Source organism: Zophobas morio, unplaced genomic scaffold, assembly GCF_036711695.1.
Source record: "Zophobas morio isolate AGI-343-1 ecotype UQ-CSIRO unplaced genomic scaffold, CSIRO_AGI_Zmor_V1 ptg000040l, whole genome shotgun sequence".
NCBI lineage: Eukaryota > Metazoa > Arthropoda > Insecta > Coleoptera > Tenebrionidae > Zophobas > Zophobas morio.
In genome coordinates, this window is record NW_026972145.1 from 4549431 (window position 1) to 4568181 (window position 18751).

Consider the following 18751-nt stretch of genomic DNA (forward strand, 5'->3'; position numbering starts at 1 on the left):
TTAACTAGTTTGTATAAAAAGTGAAGGCTTAAAATAATTCTTCTGGTTGATAATAAATTCACATTAAATCTTCTTAGTAACATATGTTGGTCACAGCCTCTTTCAGGATATCTACCGTCAAGGAGAAAACTTACGAATTTTAAAAATTTTCTTTGAACAGACTCGATATGCCAACTATGAGGCTCATAAATAGGGAACCAAATAAGACTACCGTACTCTAATTTTGACCTTACCAGACTACAATATAAAGTAATAAGGTATTTCACGTTCGTAAAATCTCTACAATTTCTGTATATAAAGCTATAGTTTACAAATGCTTTTCTGACAATGTCATTCACGTGATTGACAAAAGTGAGTTTTTCATCAAACAAAATACCTAAGTTTTTAAACTCAGTAGTTCGTGTCAAGTTAGTGCCATTTATATTGTATGATAATTCAATAAATTTTTTCTTATTTGAAAATGACATAACTTTGCATTTATCTAAGTTTAAAGCTAGACAATTTAGGGTGCATCATTTATATAAATTACGTAAATTGTTTTGTAGTAGTAGACAATCATTTAGACTGTCTATCCTGTGGAATATTTTAAAGTCATCTGCGAATAATAACTTTTCACTGAAGATGGTATTTGGGAAGTCATTTATAAACAACAGAAAAAGAAGCGGACCTAAGTTGGAGCCTGAATTAGGGGTAAAAGTTTGAGAGGTATAATTTCTATACCTATCTGACACAATTTATTCTGCCGCGAAGATAAGATTTTAACAAAAGTATTAGTGATTCAGAAAAGCCAATTAATTTTGTTTATGTAATAATATGAAATGATCTATTGTATCAAATGCTTTAGTGAAATCCGTAAATATCACATCAACTTGACTTTTGCCATCTATAGCTTCAGAGACATATTGCGTAGAGTAGGCTAAGTTGGTAATGGTGGATCGTTTTTCTACAAAACCGTGTTGATATGGTGATATTGAATGTTTCAGTGTAGAATATATTTGTTTATAAATGGTTGATTCGAAAACTTTTGAGAAATTGCATAGTAATGCTATTGGACGATAGTTTTCAATCTTGGCTGGATTATCCTTCTTAAATACAGGTGTAATACAAGCTTTTTTCCAAACAGAGGGAAAATGAGAGCGTAAGCAAAGGAAGTATTGTAATCGAGTCCGTCGGCCGACTCTCTACTTTTACGTTTTCTCGATCTTTCATGACCCCTAGAAGACGAAGAAATAGGTCTCCCATTTCCGTCTGTCTGTCCGTCTGTCCGTCTGTCCGTCTGTCCGTCTGTCCGTCTGCCGTCCCGGATTTTTATTAGACAGATAATCTCCGAAAGTACTCGACCGATTGTTGTGAAATTTTGTACTTATTTTAAGAATATCATGTAGATGGTAAAACGCTAACCAAAATTTGTCTAATCATCCCCACCACTAATGCGATGACGTCACTTCAAAATTGTACATAGTAAATGGGTTTTCAATTATATAAAATAACATAGTCCTACACATGTAGTTTACAACTCTGAATCGAGTTTTCACCCGAAACGTCCAGATTTTTGGAAAAAAAATCAAAATTATAAAACAACATTTTGAAATTTAATTTTTAATCTGCTAACCAGAATGCTTTGAAATGTTGCAGATGTTTTAAGGCTATAAAAATATTTGCTTATCCCCTCCAAAAACTTGATGACGTCAGCTCAAAAGTTTGTGGAATAAATCATATCTAAAATGTACAAAATATGATGTGTCTGTACTTGTGATCTATCACTCCATTCATATTTTTTGGATTTGCATATACAGGGTGACTCAAAAAAATTAATGAATGCGTAAATTTATTTTATTGATTTAATCAGGAACTACAGAACCCAATGCTTTGAAATCTTGCAAATGTTTTAAGGTTATAAAGAGCATAATAAATTTTTAGTCCAAATATATTTGCTTATCCCCTCCAAAAAACTGATGACGTCAGCTCAAAAATTTGCCGTATAATCCTATTTAAAATTTACAAAATATGATGAGTCTCTTCTTGTATAATTTATCATTCCTTTCATATTTTTTGGATTCGGATATACAGGTGACTCAAAAAATTTAATGAATGCGCAGATTTATTTTATTGATTTAATCAGGAACTACAAAACCGAATGCTTTGAAATCTAATGTGAAAAAAAAAAACATAATAGGCATGCAGTCGTCACGTTTCCGATAGCGAGGGAAGTACTGTCTAAACTCTTTAGACTAATTTTTTTGATTTTCCCATTTTTCCATTTCTCAATTTTTCAATGTTTCAGTTTCGGATTTTTTCACTGTTTCGATTCTTTAATTTTCCTTCCATTTTTAGGTTTTTCAATATTTCAGCTTTGGAATTTTGCAATATTTCGTTTCTTCAATTTTTCAAATTTTTGATATTCTGTTTTCTCGGTTTTTAAATTTTTCAGTTTTTAAAGTTTTAGTCTTTTAGATTTCTCACTATCTCGACTTTTCGATTTTTCAGTTCCATGATTTTTCAATTTGCCGAATTTTTAAATTTTAGATTTTTTGTTCTCGATCATTCAATTTTCTGAGTTTTCAGGCTTAGATTTTTTTTGTTGTTCAATTCTCGGATTTTTAAAATTTTTGTTTTTTAAATTTTCCTATTTATCAACTTACTGGGATTTGAATGTTTTGATTTTTTGATTGTTCAATTTCTCGATTTTTCAGTTTTTAATTTTTGACGTTTCTAAATTTTTCGATTTTTCAATTTTTCGATTAACTGATTTTTTGATTTTCCCATTTCTCTATTTCTTGATTTTTCGATTCTTTCTTCAATTGTGATTTTTCAATTTTACGATTTCTGGATTTTTCAATGTTTCAGTTTTGGATTTTTTCACTTTTCCGATTCTTCAATTTTCTTTCCATTTTGCAGTTTGTCAAGATTTCAGTTTTGAATTTTTTCACTTTTTCGATTTTTCAATTTTCCTTCCATTTTTCAGTTTTTCAGTATTTCAGTTCTGAGATTTTGCAAAGTTTCGGTTCTTCAATTTTTCCATTTTTTGATGTTTCGATTTCTCGGTTTTTCAATTTTTCGACAGGTATTTTAATTTTTCAATTTTTAAGTTCTAGACGTTCCGTTAATTTTTTGTTTTCCTTGATGTTTCGATTTTTAAATTGTTTAATTTTTAGATTGTTCAATTTCTCGATTTATAAATTTTTCAATTTTTCGGTTTACCGATTTTTTTCATTTAAAATGTTTCAATTTTTCAATTATTAAGTTTTCGATTTTTCAATTTTGGTGTAATTTGAAAACGATATCAATAATACATTTACGCGAAGAAACTAATAGACGGGCTTGATAAGCCTTGTTTGCTCTACAGTGTCTAAATTGTGTTTGAATAATATAATAATTATCTCGAATATTAAAATTAATATATCAAAAAAATACGAGAAATGATTATTCTGTGCTGAAGGTATGTTGTGGGCCGCCTGAACGATAGTCGAATTGTGAGTCTGGTGTTTTATTTAATAAACCTTGTGTCACGACGCATTATGGACGAATTTTCGAAATTGGAAGGTGCGTAATGAATTGTCACGATTTATTAAAAGTCAATGTTTTATTAAAAATAATTTCGTTTAAATAGACATCTGATATAATATACAAGATAAAACCAAAAGAGTTACATAAATTATATAAAAATATAAATAACTAAATAAAACCATTAATAGCTTTGTTACTGACAAGGGGTAAATCACAGGGCAGTGTTTACATTACATAGCAAAATTTGAAAATAACGTATATCTATTTTGACTATTTCAAGCTATTTCGTGTCTTTTAAATTTACTGTATGGCCACCGCGCGTTTAGTACGTTCCAAAAATTTACCCCCGATTCAAAAATGAAAAAGGCACGTCAAGAACAATAAATATACAAAACTCGCTTAGACTTAGTGTTATTGTCATGGTTCCTGATCCTGAAATATATACATGAGCACTCAATAGGGATGGACGCTTGCTATCCCCACTCTACCATTATTCGTCACACTATTGGTTCTATGCAACACCTCGAAGTGTTTCTTCCCTCCCTTCTCCATCCTCAGTTTGGGCTCGGCGTAACTGTGCCTATACCCAGCCGAGTTCTTCTGATTCTTGTACTTCCCCTCCCCCATTTGATCCAGCTCCGCAGTCGACTTAGAGTAGTTATAGTTAGTATCTCTAGTATCAACCACTTCGTCATCCATGTAACTCCTCCTCTTCAACTCTCGTGCGATTTCATTGGAGTTCTTGCGGTGCTCCTCTTCGATCAGATTAAACATGGACCGCCTCTTGGGGTCGTACTTGTCGCGGTACCTCCCCAGAGGCACTTCCCGGTACCGGACTTCTTCTCTAGGTCTGGATGATCTCGACTCTGTGTACATCATGCTCTCGTGTCTCTTAATAAAAGGCTTATCTTTCGTTACTGGCGAAATCGGAGGCTCTAGTTTCTGCGTACCTCTCTCTTTTTCCATAGACAGGAACTTTTCCTTGGCGTCTTGGAACCGGTCTCTGGGGGAGGTGTTGTCGTCTTCGGACGGGGGGCTGCGTTGGCGGTGCTGGGCCGACTTGGAGCGCGACTGGTAGTAGTACTTGTCTTCGTTGGCGTACTTCTGGCGGATTTTGGGCACTGGGGGTTCTTGGTACGACCGCGACGGGTACGACGCGTCGTTACCGTCGTAGCGACCTCGACTCCTATACCTAGTACGAACAGTTAACAGCGTGACTATTTGTTAAATGGTACCTAGATGGGTTTAGTTACCTTATGTTTTCGTCGAACCCGTCATCCTCGAAGTACTTCATGGGTTTCTCCTTTTCCGGCTCGTAGTCGTCGTTGTAGTACCGATCGAAGGACTTCTGGCGCTCTAGTGGGTGCTGTCGCTCGATGGACCTCTGCCGCTCCAGCGACTTCTGGCGATCGATGGATTTCTGCCGCTCTAGAGTTTTCTGTTGCTCGATGGATTTCTGCCGTTCTAGCGACTTCTGCTTCTCGAGGTACTTCGATATGGGTTTTTCTAAGTACTTGGCGATGTCTTTAGTAGTGGGGCGGGGTTTTTCGCTGTATCTGGAGTAGCGGGGCGATTCGGGGGACTTGTCGCGGGTGGCTCTGGGCAGGGTGACTTGAGGGGGGCCGTGCATCAAGTAGAGGGTGGACTCGGCGGGGTTTCCGTTCCAGTCTTCATCTAAAAAAAAAGCGAGTGTTACTTTGGATCTTCGCGACCTGGGCGGGTCTGGGCGAGGCCGCTGCAGGTACTCGCCACCGGCTGTAGGCCGCGCCGAGAATGCGGAAGCCTCGGCTTCGGTTTTTGCGAAAAGTGCACTTCTTTTTTCTTCGGCAACAATACCGGTCGCCCGTACGCCGAATTCGCTGATGGATTATCTGCGGAGACCCACATGTGGTCCACTGGCCTACATACCGCGTGCTTTTCAGCTCCTTTTGCATACTCGAGAGGCAGCAGGTGCCGACGGAAAAAATAACAAAGACAACCTGCTGAACTCTGACTTCTGGCACGGATCGCGCGAGGAAGCGATGGGAACGCGGGCTGCTGATTTACGGCATTGTTGGGTTTAATTAGCGAAAAGTGTAGTCTTCCAGGAAACTCAAAAACTTGTTTAAATTATTGAAGACTCGATTTTCGATGCTTGCTTCAACAATGTCTAATCGGCTTTAGTCACGCACTCACCGCGACTTCTCCGAATAAATCATCCGACGTTTGTGGAACACCCATAAACTGTAATAGTGCTCCTAAAAATGCAAACGCAACCATCTGGTCGCGGCTTGGTAAGACCACCCAAAATTTGCCCAATTAATTCGTCCAATTTGCATTCTTGCATACGTATCTATCGGATTTGATCGACGGGCCATAAACATCTCGGTTTCGTTAATGTGTTGAAAAATTGCCAAGTCGGATTATTTTCGTGGATGGGTGATGGAAATTGTGGTTTGGTTTCTTGTGTGTGCGCATAACAGTATTTTGGTAAATTAATAAAAAATTACCGGACTTGATTTGGGGCAGCGCAAGTTGTCAAGCTATAACGGGGCTTGGAATAAATTGCCTCAAAATTGGTCAGAAAAGGTCAAATTATTGTTTGTGTTTATTTTCCGGCACAGATTGGTTGAAAAATGTAAACTCAGTGAACTGTGTAGTGGCATGCCTGGCTGTCACGTTGACATTTATGACACAAGTAATTTATGCGAATTTCATTGTTGGTGAAATTGTTTCTACTAACCTCAAAATTCATTAGCGGGATCTTTCCGTAATAACAAAGTGTAAAAATACGAACACGTTACAAACGAACAAGAGAAAAATTATAAAAATTGTATTCGATTTTTCAAAGTTTCGAATTTTTTGTTTCTTTAATTCTAGTTTAGTTTCGGTTTTCATTTTCTTAGTTTTTTCGGTTTTTCGGTTTTTCAATGTTCTGATTTTATATATATTTTTTCAGTATGAAAATTTTCAATTTTTCGTTTTTTTATTCTAAACATAAAATAATAATAATAATTTTTAAAATACTTCAAGTTTTCAATTTCAAATTTCCATTTTTGTTTTCCTTATTTTTTAAATTTCCTGGTTTTCTAATGTTACTTTTTAATGTGAAATTTATCTAATTTTGGATTTTTAATTTTCCGGTTTCCAATTTTTAGATTTTTCAATTTTAGTTTTTGCAATTTTTTGTTTCGGTTTTTTATTTGCTGTGTTTCATTTTCATATTGCCAATTTCCAATGTTCCGACTTTATAATTTCTTTTCCAATTTCAATTTTTCATTTTAAAATTTTTCAGTTTTTGGATTTTCCAACGTTTGGATATTTCAATTTTAAAATTTGCAATTTCAGGAGTTTGGAATTATTAATTTTCAATTTTTCATTTTCCTGATTTTTCCAATTTTCCGGTTAAACAATTTCAATTTTTCATTTTAAAATTTTTCAGTTTTTCGATTTTCCAATTTTGAGATTTCCATTTTCACGAGTTTTGAATTTTGAATTTTTCAGTTTTGATTTTCAATTATTCATTTCTTCAATTTTTGGATTTGCAATTTTTCGTTCCGGTTTTTATTTCCCTTATTTTTTTAAATTTTCTGGTTTTCTAATGTCATTTTTTTTAATGTGAAATTTATCAAATTTTGGATTTTTAATTTTCCGGCTTCCAATTTTTCGAATTTTTAATTTTAGTTTTTGTAATTTTTCGTTTCGGTTTTTTATTTGCTGTGTTTCATTTTTATTTTTCCAATTTCCAATGTTCCGATTTTATAATTTTTTTTCCAATTTCAATTTTTCATTTTAAAATTTTCAGTTTTTGGATTTTCCAATTTTAATTTTCAATTTTTCATTTTCCTGATTTTTCCAATTTTCCGGTTAAACAATTTCGAAACGAAAGTTTTTGCAATTTTTCGTTTCGGTTTTTTATTTGCTGTGTTTCATTTTCATTTTTCCAATTTTTCAATGTTCCGATTTTATAATTTTTTTCCAATTTCAATTTTTCGTTTTAAAATTTTTCAGTTTTTGGATATATCAGTTTTAAAATTTGCAATTTCACGAGTTTGGAATTATTAATTTTCCAATTTTAATTTTCAATTTTTCATTTTCCTGATTTTTCCAATTTTCCGGTTAAACAATTTCAATTTTTCATTTTAAAATTTTTCAGTTTTTCGATTTTCCAATTTTGAGATTTGCAATTTCACGAGTTTTGAATTTTGAATGTTTCAGTTTTAATTTTCAATTTTTCATTTCTTTAATTTTTGGATTTGCAATTTTTCGTTCCGGTTTTTATTTTCCTTATTTTTTTAAATTTCCTGGTTTTCTAATGTCATTTTTTTTAATGTGAAATTTATCAAATTTTGGATTTTTAATTTTCCGGCTTCCAATTTTTCGATTTTTCAATTTTAGTTTTTGCAATTTTTCGTTTCGGTTTTTTCTTTGCTGTGTTTCATTTTTATTTTTCCAATTATTCAATGTTCCGATTTTATAATTTTTTTTCCAATTTCAATTTTTCGTTTTAAAATTTTTCAGTTTTTGGATATTTCAGTTTTAAAATTTGCAATTTCACGAGTTTGGAATTACTAATTTTCCAATTTTAATTTTCTATTGTTCATTTTCCTGATTTTTCCAATTTTCCGGTTAAACAATTTCAATTTTTCATTTTAAAATTTTTCAGTTTTTTGATTTTCCAATTTTGAGATTTGCATTTTCACGAGTTTTGAATTTTGAATTTTTCAGTTTTGATTTTCAATTTTTCATTTCTTCAATTTTTGGATTTGCAATTTTTCGTTCCGGTTTTTATGGTCCTTATTTTTTTAGATTTCCTGGTTTTCTAATGTTATTTTTTTTTATGTGAAATTTATAAAATTTGGATTTTTAATTTTCCGGCTTCCAATTTTTCGATTTTTCAATTTTAGTTTTTGTAATTTTTCGTTTCGGTTTTTTATTTGCTGTGTTTCATTTTCATTTTTCCAATTTTTCAATGTTCCGATTTTATAATTTTTTTCCAATTTCAATTTTTCGTTTTAAAATTTTTCAGTTTTTGGATATTTCAGTTTTAAAATTTGCAACTTTCACGAGTTTGGAATTATTAATTTTCCAATTTTAATTTTCAATCTTTCATTTTCCTGATTTTTCCAATTTTCCGGTTAAACAATTTCAATTTTTCATTTTAAAATTTTTTAGTTTTTCGATTTTCCAATGTTGAGATTTGCAATTTCACGAGTTTTGAATTTTGAATTTTTCAGTTTTAATTTTCAATTTTTCATTTCTTTAATTTTTGGATTTGCAATTTTTCGTTCCGGTTTTTATTTTCCTTATTTTTTAAAATTTTCTGGTTCTCTAATGTAATTTTTTTTTAATGTCAAATTTATCAAATTTTGGATTTTTAATTTTCCGGCTTCCAATTTTTCGATTTTTCAATTTTAGTTTTTGCAATTTTTCGTTTCGGTTTTTTATTTGCTGTGTTTCATTTTCATTTTTCCAATTTTTCAATGTTCCGATTTTATAATTTTTTTTTTCCAATTTTAATTTTTCGTTTTAAAATTTTTCAGTTTTTGGATTTTCCAACGTTTGGAAAATTTGCAATTTCACGAGTTTGGAATTATTAATTTTCAATTGTTCATTTTCCTGATTTTTCCAATTTTCCGGTTAAACAATTTCAATTTTTCATTTTAAAATTTTTCAGTTTTTCGATTTTCCAATGTTGAGATTTGCAATTTCATGAGTTTCGAATTTTGAATTTTTCAGTTTTAATTTTCAATTTTTCATTTCTTTAATTTTTGGATTTGCAATTTTTCGTTCCGGTTTTTATTTTCCTTATTTTTTTAAATTTCCTGGTTTTCTAATGTCATTTTTTTTAATGTGAAATTTATCAAATTTTGGATTTTTAATTTTCGGGCTTCCAATTTTTCGATTTTTCAATTTTAGTTTTTGTAATTTTTCGTTTCGGTTTTTTATTTGCTGTGTTTCATTTTCATTTTTCCAATTTTTCAATGTTCCGATTTTATAATTTTTTTTTCCAATTTCAATTTTTCGTTTTAAAATTTTTCAGTTTTTGCATTTTCCAACGTTTGGAAAATTTGCAATTTCACGAGTTTGGAATTATTAATTTTCAATTGTTCATTTTCCTGATTTTTCCAATTTTCCGGTTAAACAATTTCATTTTTTCATTTTAAAATTTTTCAGTTTTTCGATTTTCCAATTTTGAGATTTGCAATTGCACGAGTTTTGAATTTTGAATTTTTCAGTTTTAATTTTCAATTTTTCATTTCTTTAATTTTTGGATTTGCAATTTTTCGTTCCGGTTTTTATTTTCCTTATTTTTTTAAATTTCCTGGTTTTCTAATGTCATTTTTTTTAATGTGAAATTTATAAAATTTGGATTTTTAATTTTCCGGCTTCCAATTTTTCGATTTTTCAATATAAGTTTTTTGCAATTTTTCGTTTCGGTTTTTTATTTGCTGTGTTTCATTTTCATTTTTCCAATTTTTCAATGTTCCGATTTTATAATTTTTTTTCCAATTTCAATTTTTTGTTTTAAAATTTTTCAGTTTTTGGATTTTCCAACGTTTGGATATTTCAATTTTAAAATTTGCAATTTCACGAGTTTGGAATTATTAATTTTCCAATTTTAATTTTCAATTTTTCATTTTCCTGATTTTTACAATTTTCCGGTTAAACAATTTCAATTTTTCATTTTAAAATTTTTCAGTTTTTCGATTTTCCAATTTCACGAGTTTTGAATTTTTAATTTTTCAGTTTTAATTTTCAATTTTTCATTTCTTTAATTTTTGGATTTGCAGTTTTTCGTTCCGGGTTTTATTTTCCTTATTTTTTTAAATTTCCTGGTTTTCTAATGTTATTTTTTTTTTAATGTGAAATTTACCAAATTTTTGATTTTTAATTTTCCGGCTTCCAATTTTTCGATTTTTCAATTTTAGTTTTTGCAATTTTTCGTTTCGGTTTTTTATTTGCTGTGTTTCATTTTCATTTTTCCAATTTTTCAATGTTCCGATTTTATAATTTTTTTTTTCCAATTACAATTTTTCGTTTTTAAATTTTTCAGTTTTTGGATTTTCCAACGTTTGGATATTTCAATTTTAAAATTTGCAATTTCACGAGTTTGGAATTATTAATTTCCCAATTTTAATTTTTATCCTGATTTTTCCAATTTTCCGGTTCTTTAAAGTGCTTTTTTTTTAATGTGTAATTTATCAATCTTTGGATTTTTCAATTTTATATATTTTTTAATTTTTTGTTTTGCAATTTTTCGTTTCGGTTTAATTATTTGTTTTGTTTTTACATTTTTATAATTTTTTGTTTTTAAATTTCAATTTTTCATTTTAAAATTTTAAGATTTGCAATTTGACGAGTGTTGAATTTTTAATTTTTCAATTTTAATTTTCAATTTTTCATTTCTTCAATTTTTGGATTTGCAATTTTTCGTTTCGGCTTTTTATTTTCCTGATTTTTCAATTTTCCTGTTTTCTAATGTCCCTTTTCCAAGGTGAAATTTATGATATTTGGATTTTTCAGTTTTTCGGTTTCCAATTTTTCGTTTTTTTCAATTTTACATTTTTCAGTTTTTCGATTTTTCGATTTAAATTTGCAATTTTCTAGTTTTCACTTTAAATATGTAAAAATAATTATAATTTTTTTTTACTTTTTCAGTTTTACAATTTTAGAATTTTTCCATTTTAATATCATTTAATTGATTTTACAATTTTTGGGTTTTCCAAATTTTCGATTCGATTCGTTTTTCTTCTTTCCAATTTTTCGATTCATTAATTTTTTCCGATTTTTAACTTCCTCAATTTTTGGTTTCTCAATGATTCAATTTTTCGATTTTTCAATTTGTTCCGATTTTTAGTTTTTCGATTTTTCAACTTTTTTTTGACTTCAAAAAATGTAAAAATTGCAAAATTGAAAAATCAAAAAGGGAAAAAACGAAAAAGTAAAAAATTCAGAAGTCTAAATTTTAAAGTCGAAAAAGAAAAAATCGAGAAATCGAATAAATTGAAAAGTCGGTATCCTGAAAAATCTCAAAACCGAAATTTCGGAAAATTGAGAAATAAAAAAATTAAAAAATCGAAAAATTAAAAATAGAGAAACTGAAGAATCGAAAAACTGAAAAATCTTTTCATTTCTTCAATTTTTGGATTTGCAATTTTTCGTTTCGGTTTTTTATTTTCCTGACTTTTTCAACTTTCCGGTTTTCTAATGTCCTTTTTCCAAGGTGAAATTTATGAAATTTGGATTTTTCAGTTTTCGGTTTCCAATTTTTCGTTTTTTTCAATTTTACATTGTTCAGTTTCTCGATTTTTCAATTTTAGATTTGCAATTTTTCTAGTTTTCACTTTAAATATGTAATAATAATTATCATTTTTTTTTACTTTTTCAGTTTTACGATTTTAGAATTTTTCCATTTTAATATCATTTAATTGATTTTACAATTTTTGGGTTTTCCAAATTTTCGATTCGATTCGTTTTTCTTCTTTCCAATTTTTCGATTCATTAATTTTTTCCGATTTTTAACCTCAATTTTTGGTTTCTCAGTGTTTCAATTTTTCGGTCTCTAGAGATTTGCAATTTTTCGATTTTTCAATTTGTTCCGTTTTTATTTAGTTTTTCGATTTTTCAAATTTTCTTTGACTTCAAAAAAATGTAAAAAATTGCAAAATTGAAAAATCAAAAAGGGAAGAAACGAAAAAGAAAAAATCGAGAAATCGAAAAGTCGATATCCTGAAAAATCGCAAAACAGAAATACTGAAAAGTCCAGAAATCGAGAAATGGTAAAATCAAAAAATCAATTAATCGAAAATTCGAAAAATCGAAAAACTGACGTTTAGGAACGTCAAAAATTGAACAATTAAAGGGCCAAAAAATCGAAAATTTGAATAATCGAGAAATTTAAGAACCGAAAAACTGAAAAATCCCAAAATTGAAATTTCAAAAAATCGTTAAATCGGAGAGTGAAAAATCAAAAAACAAAAACTGAAGAATCAAAATTTAAACAATCGCGAAAATTGAAAAATCGGATAAGTAATTGAAAAATGGAGAAAGTGAAGAACTGAACAACCGAAAAATCGAAATATTGTAACATCGAGAAATTGAGAAATGGTAAAACGAAAAATATCAATTAATCGAGAATTTCAAAAATAAAAAAAAATTAAAATTTAGAAACGGCAGAAACTGAAAAATTGAAGATTTAAAAAATCGAAAAATGGTAAAATTTAACCATCTGAATTGAGAAATCGAAAAATCGTGAATTTGAAGAATCGAGAAATTCAAGAATCCAAAAAATTGAAAAACCTCAAACTGAAATATTGAAAAATCGTAAAATCGAAGAATAAAAAATCGAAAAAACGAAAACTGAAGAATCAAAATTTAAACAATCGCGAAAATTGAAAAATCGGATAATTGAAGAATGGAGAAACTGAAGAACTAAAAAACTGAAAAATCGAAATATTGTAAAGTTGAGAAATTGAGAAATGGTAAAACCAAAAATATCAATTAATCGAGAATTTCAAAAATAAAAAACAATGAAAATTTAGAAACGGCAAAAACTGAAAAATTGAAGATTTAAAAAATCGAAAAATTGTAAAATTGAACCATCAGAATTGAGAAATCGAAAAATGAAGAAATCGAAAAATCGAAAATTTGAAGAGTAGAGAAATTCAAGAATCCAAAAAATTGAAAAACCTCAAACTGAAATATTGAAAAATTGAGTAGGTAATCGAAAAGCTGAAAATCGAGAAAGTGAAAAATAGAGAAACTGAAGTAAAAAAAAAACTGCAATATCAAAAAATCGTGAAATCGAAGAAACAAAAACTGAAAAACCAAAATTTAGACATTCGATATTGAAAAAGCGGGAAATCGCGAAATCGAAAATCCAAAATTTAAACAATCGCAAAAATTGAAAAATCGGAGAATTGAAGAATCAAAAAAATCGAGAAATGAAAATTTGGGAAGTCGAAAAATTGAAAAATCGAAATATCGTAAAATTAGAAAACTGAAACATCGAGAATTCGAAAAAAATGGATTTTGCAATTAGGATCCATCCCTCTGTCTGACACCGAATGAAAAATTAATCACAAATGAGACTGGGGTGGGTGGGCGGGGCTTATTTTTTGACTTGTTTTTGACATTTACAGTTTTCTTTCAATAACACGATACTTACAACATTTATTCCAGGGAAAGAAGGATTTTGTAATTATTAAGCTCCGCCCCCCGGCTCACGACGAATAAAAAAGTAATCACAATTGAAATCAGGGTGGGTGGGCGGGGTTTATATTTCTAGAGATATTAACAATTATTACAGTAGATGTCGCTAGTTATCCAAATAATTTTTGAGGTTAGCCGAATCAATCAAACACCTCTGTTGTCGCTAACAGTGCTGCCAATAATTCAGGTTTGCCACCACAAAAATCTCTGATTCTGTACGCATCGGCTCGTAGCGACCGTTAAAAACCGTGACACCCTTATTTCGTGGTCTCGCTCAAAGTCCCGCAAAATCTGCTCGTGCCTTCGCCTCCGCTTCCGGGTGTCGTCCTGTTACACCGGAAGCGCAATTAAGTCGAAGACAGCGTGAGACGTCGCATTGTTCCCCTAATTAATCAACAACCGTAGTTCGGAACCAATCCGAGGATCTTAACCCAGAAAGCTTTCCACGCGCATTTCCATATTTCCCGATCAAGAGGTCACCGGGCTGATTTTATGGCAAGACCGGAATTTATTGCGGAGGAATCGTAATTTGTTGCGACGAAGAAGTGGAATGGAAATGTGAGAGGCGAGGCGGATTCTTGGCATTTTTTAGAGAGATTCAATTCCTCATGGCGGGTGACTTAACACACAAATAAACGTAGTTGGCGGTGGACTCAAAATGCGACTACCTAGACCGTGGTAGAGATAATAGGAAAGACTAAAGTAGTATTAATTTTGAAGAAAGTCCGACCTGAAAGTAAAAGTCTCGTTACAAGCCTCCAGGGTCGATTGTGACGTCACCCGATAATTAGTGCGTTCGTAGAAAGCTTTTAATCGACCTTTTGAACATAGTTAGAGGCAACAATTGCCGAAAGTGTGTCGATTTTTCGTCAACAGTTCCTTCAACTCAAAAAACGCGTAACTAAAAAATCCAAGGAAGCATTGTCCCATCTTTAATTAAGTGTGAACGGTACTTCACTCGCAACGCAACCGCAACATTTAACATTTTTAACGTGACATAAAGTCACGGCCGCGATCTTTTGTTCGCGACTCTCCTTAACGAAAGTAAAGCCAGAGAACATAGAGAAGCGTCATAGTTTGAATTAAATGACGGTTGAGGACTCCTTGACTTACGTTGGCAACAGTGTTGGTTTCTAACTAGGAATAAAATTAACTACAATAGAAAAAATTGGTCTAAAGAGTTTAGACAGTACTTCCCTCGCTGTCGGAAACTTGACGACTGCATGCCTATTGTGTTTTTTTTCTCATTACATTTTTGTAGTGGGAATTTAAAAAAAAATTGCGATGACGTCATCAACATTTTTGCAAGGACACGTATATCAGTTGGGATAGATGTAGTGTAATACTAAGAATAAAATTATTATATTCTCAAATTTTCGGGAAAATGAATTGGGTCGTTTGAATATTGATTTGTAATAATCAATAAAATAACGAAACAATTTACTCACGTATACCTACGTATCAGAGGCAACTGAAAATCGTGTATGCATAAACATTGTTAATTTAAGATGACAGGCGTAACAGCATACGTGAGAGCCAAACACAGAAACTGTAAACAAAACGACCGTCGGTTTTATTGCTTCGACTTCCGCTTATTATATAAAACATTGGGTTTTATTTTAATTCTTGACGGTGAAATTCACAATTGGTTGATTATAAACATGTCTATTTCACATTCGCGGAATCAAGTGAACGCATAAAACAAATGCAGGTCTGTAATGTTAAAGTCGATGTAAATAAGCGTGCTACCCTTATGTTTCAACCGAGTTTTTCCTTTAACAAATTTTGTGTCTACCAAATTGGGTTGGTTGGGGTGTAATACTAATAATAAGTGTTGCCTTTAATTTAATCAATAAAATAAATTGACTTCATTAATTTTTTTGAACCACCTCTTAAGAAAATCTAAAAAATATGAATGGAATGATAAATCACAAGTACAAACTCATCATATTTTTTGCATTTTAGATAGGATTTATTCAGCAAAATTTAAGGGTGACGTCATCAATTTTTTTAGGAGGGATGAACAAATACATTTTGAACAAAAGTTTACCATGCTTATAATAACTTTAAAATATTCCCAAGATTTCAAAGCATTCGGTTTTGTAATTCCTGATTAAATCGATAAAATAAATTCACGCCTTCATTAATTTTTTTGAGTCACCCTGCATATGCAAATCCAAAAATATGAATGGAATGATAAATCACAAGTACAGACTCATCATATTTTGTACATTTTAGATACGATTTATTCGGAAAACTTTTGAGCTGACGTCATCAGTTTTTTGTAGAAGATAACCAAATATATTTTGACTAAAAATTTATTATGCTCTTTATAACCTTAAAACATCTGCAAGATTTCAAAGCATTCGGTTTTGTAGTTCCTGATTAAATCAATAAAATATATTTACGCATTCATTAATTTTTTTGAGTCACCCTGTATATGCAAATCCAAAAAATATTAATGGAGTGATAGTTCACAAGTACAGACTCATCATATTTTGTACATTTTAGATATGATTTATTCCACAAACTTTTGAGCTGACGTCATCAAGTTTTTGGAGGGGATAAGCAAATATTTTTTGACTAAAGATTTATGATGCTCTTTATAGCCTTAAAACATCTGCAACATTTCAAAGCATTCTGGTTAGCAGATTAAAAATTAAATTTCAAAATGTTGTTTTATAATTTTGATTTTTTTTCCAAAAATCTGGACGTTTCGGGTGAAAAGTCGATTCAGAGTTGTAAACTACATGTGTAGGACTATGTTATTTTATACAATTGAAAACCCATTTACTATGTACAATTTTGAAGTGACGTCATCGCTTTAGTGGTGGGGATGATTCGACAAATTTTGGTTAGCGTTTTACCATCTACATGATATTCTTAATATAAGTACAAAATTTCACAACAATCGGTCGAGTACTTTCGGAGATTATCTGTCTAATAAAAATCCGTGACAACAGACGGACAGACGGACAGACGGACAGACGGACAGACGGACAGACGGACAGACGGACAGACGGACAGACAGACGGAAATGGGAGACCTATTTCTTCGTCTTCTAGGGGTCATGAAAGATCGAGAAAACGTAAAAGTAGAGAGTCGGCCGACGGACTCGATTACAATACTTCCTTTGCTTACGCTCGGGAAGTAAAAAGGTTATAATATTTTTAACGACGCGTTTTACTTTCGACAAATTGACACTAGATTTACCAAAATATCACAAGCTGCTTACTTGTTTGATCTACTATATATTTTGATATTTCGATTTTTCAATTAATTGATTTTTCAGGTTTTTTGGTTTTTCAATTTTTCTATTTTTTCAGGTTTCGATTTTTCAACTTCACTTTTTTGATTTTTCGATTTCTCAATTTTTGGACATTTCAGTTTTGGGATTTTTAAGTTTTTCGATTCGTCAGTTTTCTTTCATTTTTCAGTTTTTCAACTTCTCAATTTTTCGTCGTTTATCGATATTTCAATTTTTTCGATTCTCCAATTCTCCGATTTTTCAATTTTTGTTATTGTTTATATTTTGGATTTTCGATTTCGCAATTTTTCGGTTTTCCAATTTTTCGAATTTTCAACTTTTTTTCAGTTTTTGTTTTTTCGATTTTACATTCTTCAATTTTTGATATTTCAGTTTTTTTAATCTTCAATTTCTCTGTTTTCCAAGTTTTCACTTTCTCAATTTTCAGCTTTCCGATTACTCAATTTTTCGATATTTCAGTTTGAGATTTTTCAGTTTTTTGGATTTTTGAATTTTTCGATTCTTCAAATTTTTGTTTTCTCCATTTCTTAATTTTTTGATTTCTCAATTTTCCTGTTTTTTGACGTTTCTAGATTTTCAGTTTTTTGACTTTTCCGTTAGTCGATTAAGTAGTTGATTTTTGATTTTCTTATTTCTCGATTTTCAGGTTTTTGAGTTTTCAATTTTTCGACTGCGAGTTTTCGACTTTTCAATTTCTCGATTTTTCAGTTTTTCAATTCTTAAATTTTTCGATGCTTCAGTTTTGAGATTTTTCAATTTTTCGACATTTCGATTTTAAGATTTTTCAATATTTCAGTTCTTCAATTGATCGATATCTCAATTTTTTCCTTTTTCCATTTTTCAATTTTTGGATCTTTAATTTTAGATTTTTCATTTTTTCGATTTTTTGATGTTTCGATTCCTCCATTTTTCACTTTTTTGGTATTTTTTCAATTTTTTGGTTTAGATTTTTCGATTTTTCGATTTTCAGGTTTTCAATTCTTTAATTCTCCGGTTTTTTTATTTTTTTTTGGTTTTTTAATGTTTCGGTTTTTTTTATTTTACATTCTTCAATTTTTTGATATTTCAGTTTTTTAAATCTTCAATTTCTCTGTTTTCCAAGTTTTCACTTTCTCAATTTTCAGCTTCCCGATTACTTAATTTTTCGATATTTCAGTTTGAGATTTTTCAGTTTTTTGGATTTTTGAATTTTTCGATTCTTCAAATTTTTGTTTTCTCCATTTCTTCATTTTTTGATTTCTCAATTTTCCTGGTTTTTGACGTTTCTAAATTTTCAGTTTTTTGACTTCTCAGTTAGTCGATTAAGTAATTGATTTTTGATTTTCTTATTTCTCGATTTTCAGGTTTTTGAGTTTTCAATTTTTCGACTGCGAGTTTTCGACTTTTCAATTTCTCGATTTTTCAGTTTTTCAATTCTTAAATTTTTCGATGCTTCAGTTTTGAGATTTTTCAATTTTTCGACATTTCGATTTTAAGATTTTTCAATATTTCAGTTCTTCAATTGATCGATATCTTGATTTTTTCCTTTTTCCATTTTTCAATTTTTGGATCTTTAATTTTAGATTTTTCATTTTTTCGATTTTTTGATGTTTCGATTTTCAGGTTTTCAATTCTTTAATTCTCCGTTTTTTTAATTTTTTTTTTTTGGTTTTTTAATGTTTCGGTTTTTTTGATTTTACATTCTTCAATTTTTTGATATTTCAGTTTTTTTAATCTTCAATTTCTCTGTTTTTCAAGTTTTCACTTTCTCAATTTTCAGCTTTCCGATTACTCAATTTTTCG

The 18751-nt window shown here is 30.2% G+C and overlaps 1 protein-coding gene across 1 annotated transcript in view; it reads right to left on the reverse strand.

The window, feature by feature from the left end:
- Positions 1 to 3610: 3610 nt before the first annotated feature.
- The window catches only part of LOC135140582 (uncharacterized), a 44791-nt gene continuing 29650 nt past the window's right edge, over positions 3611 to 18751 (reverse strand). Inside the window, exons 4-5 of the mRNA XM_064071192.1 lie at positions 4761 to 5181; positions 3611 to 4699 (exon numbers count right to left, since the gene is read on the reverse strand). Coding sequence (XP_063927262.1) covers positions 3961 to 4699; positions 4761 to 5181 — 1160 coding nt within the window. The 3' untranslated portion in view covers positions 3611 to 3960. The remainder of the gene's footprint in view (positions 4700 to 4760; positions 5182 to 18751) is intronic.